Genomic DNA, 3,521 nt, shown 5'->3' on the forward strand with positions numbered 1-3,521 from the left:
AACACAAAGCAGGCAACAGACCGCGTAACTGTCCGTGTCATACAGACTCACACAACTCTGTGAGCTGTGTGTACGCCACCAGCGGCCACGCTAGTACGCGAGGTGTGTCACCTGTGCGATAGTAGTTGTGGCTTAATAGTTTTTCTTTTTCCATTCTCACTTCTCGCCTTCTTAACTTAATAGTAGTTTCATGAATGAACGCATACCTGTACGAGCCACCGCCACCACACGGGGATCGTACAGCCACAAGCAAGACAGGTTGATTTTTTTTTCAATTCAATCAAGTTACCAACCCTGCGGACCGAAAAGTGAAGATGGCTCTCATATTTTGACAGGCTGTGGTTTCTGGCTAATTAGGCTTACCCGAGTTCATTCGTCGAGTTCATTTCATAATCTGACCTAACGCCACTTTAGCGCCTAGACTAATTAACTCGCAGAACTGACCTGTTGCCTTTTCTGTAATTTCATCAAAATCTATGAACGGTTTTTTTTATTATAACTTAAATATTTTACTCTTAGTATGTAACTTTCCCAGTTAGAAAAATATGGCATTCTGTTACAATTTCCACAATGACTATCATGGTGAAGAAATATCGCACATGAAGGTCGAAAACGACACTTACTTTACTAAGTTTTCAACGGCTTGCGCCAAAGGTTAAAAATTCAATCTTTTCACAGTGCCGTGGTAAACCCATTTTTAAATCCTGGAACTGCCTATGCAATCATAAGTAACTTAAAACTTGGTTGGAAATATAGTTAGGTTATCTAGAACAAGCGAAAACCCCGTCCTATTATAACGACTTTCTTTTTATTTTCGTGAAAAACTTCCTGCTTATGACTATTCGTTCTGAGTAAAGTGTACTACGGTAAAAATGTGGTCGGACGGAATGTTTAAAAAAACACTAGCCTATGCAATAGTCTGATGATTCAAACAAGAGATTGCCTCTCTTAGCTGTTGTTGTATAAAAATAATATTTAAAACAAGGGCACCTGTTTTAAATATCAGTATGACCGCCACGATATTTTCGTTCATCCATACCGTAAGCAGCCATTTCCGCGTTTGCAATATTGTTCAGCCGTCGATAGGTTGCCCTCCGGGCTTCCACTATAAACAGAACACCAGCCGGCAACATGGCAAAGACCCCCACTACTCCGACGGCGAAGGCCCAACCCATGTCGTTGTGCTCCCAGTTGGGCATCCAATCTCTCCGATCCCCATTGCAACCGAACGTGACCACTGCAATCAATCCGCAGAGCGCACCAACCACCAAAGTTGTCCCATTTGTCAGTAGCAGCATAATGTAGCGATCATTGTCCCGTGAGCAGCTCAGGAACAGCAGTGTCATAACAACACCAATCAGCAGCAAAGTGAAACAGAGCGTGAAGAAAAACTGCACCGCAATGAAGAATCCTGGCAGGATGTAGTCATGCAATATGTAATACTCCTCCTCGAAAATCCACATGCATCCACTGAACCTCGTGTCGTAAAACCGATGAATGTCTTGAAAATCCTTCAAACATAACTCCCATAGCCCTAAAATGGAATATTAGATAAGTTTCCGTTTGATATCCTGAGCATATTTCAATTTCAACTGAAACTTTCTTGAATCACAATCGATTGTTTACCCTTCCCACGATTGAGACAAATCGAAGGCAGCGTATGACACAAACAAATTCATGAATAGTGACACACCCCACCCATCGATTTCGGGACGAAAACGAGCCCAAACTTACCCAGATTGGTGAACTTCGGATTGACCAGCTTGCCATCGGTCGTAAGCCAGTAGGGCGAGCAGAAAGCAATCACTATAAACAGGAATGCGAAGGCCGTAAATACGACGGCAAATTTTCCAGTCTTGGTGCTCGCTCCCATCTTGTTTGTTCGGTACGTGTGAATAAATGTCACAATGACAACATAACTGGTGCCACACTACTGATGGGGAATCGATCGAACGTTCAATGCCAAAATCAGTGAACCAGCGAGCGGCGAACGGAATGAACTGTTTCGTTTTGTTCATGTTGGCTGCCCTGAGGTGTTGTTTTTGTTTGTCTGATAAAATAGGTTCATGCTTCGAAAACAGTAATTGACCGGCATTTGAACTTTGAAGATAGTAATAATTAAATATTCATACAGTTCTGTTTCCTGTTCAGTGCAGGCACAAATTTTCAGTTCCAATAATGTCGGCATCAAAAGAGGAGCAATCTAGTGCCACAAAACTGTATCTTATTCTTTATAACAATGTACAATTTCTAGGGTACTTTAGTGAAGTTTTTTTTTTAATTCATATTTCCTACTACTAAATAATCAACATTTTCAGATGGTTCTACATTTTTGTGCAGTTTATGATTCATTTCCTTGTAGAAGGAAAAGGCATCAATTCGCTGTGGAATCAAGTTGGAACAGTTACATATTATTTCCAGCTGCTAACAATTTTTGAGGTACTATTTAAACTATTTAGCGTGAAAAGTAATCTTAACGTACAATATTCCCGTGCTAGTTTTTCCATGCTCTGTTCGGACTGGTCCCCAGCAATGCCATAATCACGCTAATGCAAGTATTCGGTCGTTGTATGGTCGTTGTGGGAGCGATCGACGCTACGCCAACTGGCAAGCTTTCGCCCGGCCTACCTATTGCCCTGTTTTGCTGGAGCCTAACGGAGACGATTCGCTATAGTTATTACGTGCTGCATCTGTCCCTGGCGACAGTCCCCCGTTTCATGACCTGGCTACGGTATACCATCTTCATCCCACTCTATCCGGCTGGCTTTTTCGGGGAACTCCTGTGTTTCTACTGGGCTCAAAGTTACATTGGCGAAACGGATATGTGGGGCGTGTCGATGCCGAATCGTTACAACTTTACATTCTCATTCTTCTATTTCGTGTGGATCATGGCCATCGGCTATTTGCCGATGTTCCCGCAGATGTATCTGCATATGTTTGCCCAAAGAAGAAAAATTCTTGGCGGCCGTGTAGAACAGAAGGTCCAATAGGGTTAGTGTCACTGTTTTAAAAAATAAAACAAAAAAATTCATCCTTCAAATACCTTTGAAATTCTTTGCATTCCAATGAAAATCCTACTGAAGAAGTAGTCCGATATCCTACAGCTTACTTTTACTGTACACAAATGTAGAGTATTCGTAATTTCTCTCAGCGACAGTATCATGTCTTATGTACGCCTTGATTTACTTTACTGTCGAGCCATCAACTTGGATCCGGTAAATTTGAACTTCACTGTAAATTTTGTAAATAACAGACGGTTCGACGGATATTTCACACAAAATGAATGAGTTCAATAATGGGTTAAATAACTTATGTGAAGATGTAAATCAAAATTGTCTTTCGAGTACGTACCAGTTACCAAATCTTTGCTTGGTAATGAGCAAAAGGACCTTTCTGGTGTGCACGTTGTAACTGGGAGTGTGGACAGAATCTTTAGTACGCAAATAATGATAAGCATTAGTAACAGCATTACAGGCTTTGTGAGCGTCAATATAACTTTCAGGCTTCAGTTTCAGGACAGC

The 3,521-nt window shown here is 41.5% G+C and overlaps 2 protein-coding genes across 2 annotated transcripts; one reads left to right on the top strand and one right to left on the bottom strand.

Annotated features, from left to right (window-relative positions):
- Window positions 1-791: 791 nt before the first annotated feature.
- Window positions 792-1,949, bottom strand: LOC129730983 (uncharacterized). Its single transcript, XM_055690655.1, has 2 exons — window positions 1,735-1,949; window positions 792-1,534 (listed from the first exon to the last, which is right to left on the bottom strand). Exons 1-2 carry the CDS (start codon window positions 1,871-1,873, stop codon window positions 996-998), a joined length of 678 nt encoding a protein of 225 aa, XP_055546630.1. The 5' UTR covers window positions 1,874-1,949; the 3' UTR covers window positions 792-995.
- An 84-nt stretch (window positions 1,950-2,033) lies between these two features.
- Window positions 2,034-3,040, top strand: LOC129730982 (very-long-chain (3R)-3-hydroxyacyl-CoA dehydratase hpo-8-like). Its single transcript, XM_055690654.1, has 3 exons — window positions 2,034-2,255; window positions 2,319-2,439; window positions 2,499-3,040. The coding sequence occupies exons 1-3, from the start codon at window positions 2,179-2,181 to the stop codon at window positions 2,988-2,990; spliced, it is 690 nt and encodes a 229-aa protein (XP_055546629.1). The 5' UTR covers window positions 2,034-2,178; the 3' UTR covers window positions 2,991-3,040.
- Window positions 3,041-3,521: the final 481 nt, after the last annotated feature.

This window comes from Wyeomyia smithii, chromosome 3 (assembly GCF_029784165.1).
Source record: "Wyeomyia smithii strain HCP4-BCI-WySm-NY-G18 chromosome 3, ASM2978416v1, whole genome shotgun sequence".
Taxonomy (NCBI): Eukaryota; Metazoa; Arthropoda; class Insecta; order Diptera; family Culicidae; genus Wyeomyia; species Wyeomyia smithii.

Excerpts from the sequence above, each read along its gene's own strand:
- LOC129730983 (XM_055690655.1), bottom strand. The coding sequence starts at position 1,873 with ATGGGAGCGAGCACCAAGACTGGAAAATTTGCCGTCGTATTTACGGCC. Across the intron at positions 1,535-1,734 it reads TCCGAAGTTCACCAATCTGG|GGCTATGGGAGTTATGTTTG; the intron begins GTAAGTTTGGGC and ends ATTCCATTTTAG.
- LOC129730982 (XM_055690654.1), top strand. The coding sequence starts at position 2,179 with ATGTCGGCATCAAAAGAGGAGCAATCTAGTGCCACAAAACTGTATCTT. Across the intron at positions 2,256-2,318 it reads AACAATGTACAATTTCTAGG|ATGGTTCTACATTTTTGTGC; the intron begins GTACTTTAGTGA and ends CAACATTTTCAG. Across the intron at positions 2,440-2,498 it reads AGCTGCTAACAATTTTTGAG|TTTTTCCATGCTCTGTTCGG; the intron begins GTACTATTTAAA and ends TTCCCGTGCTAG.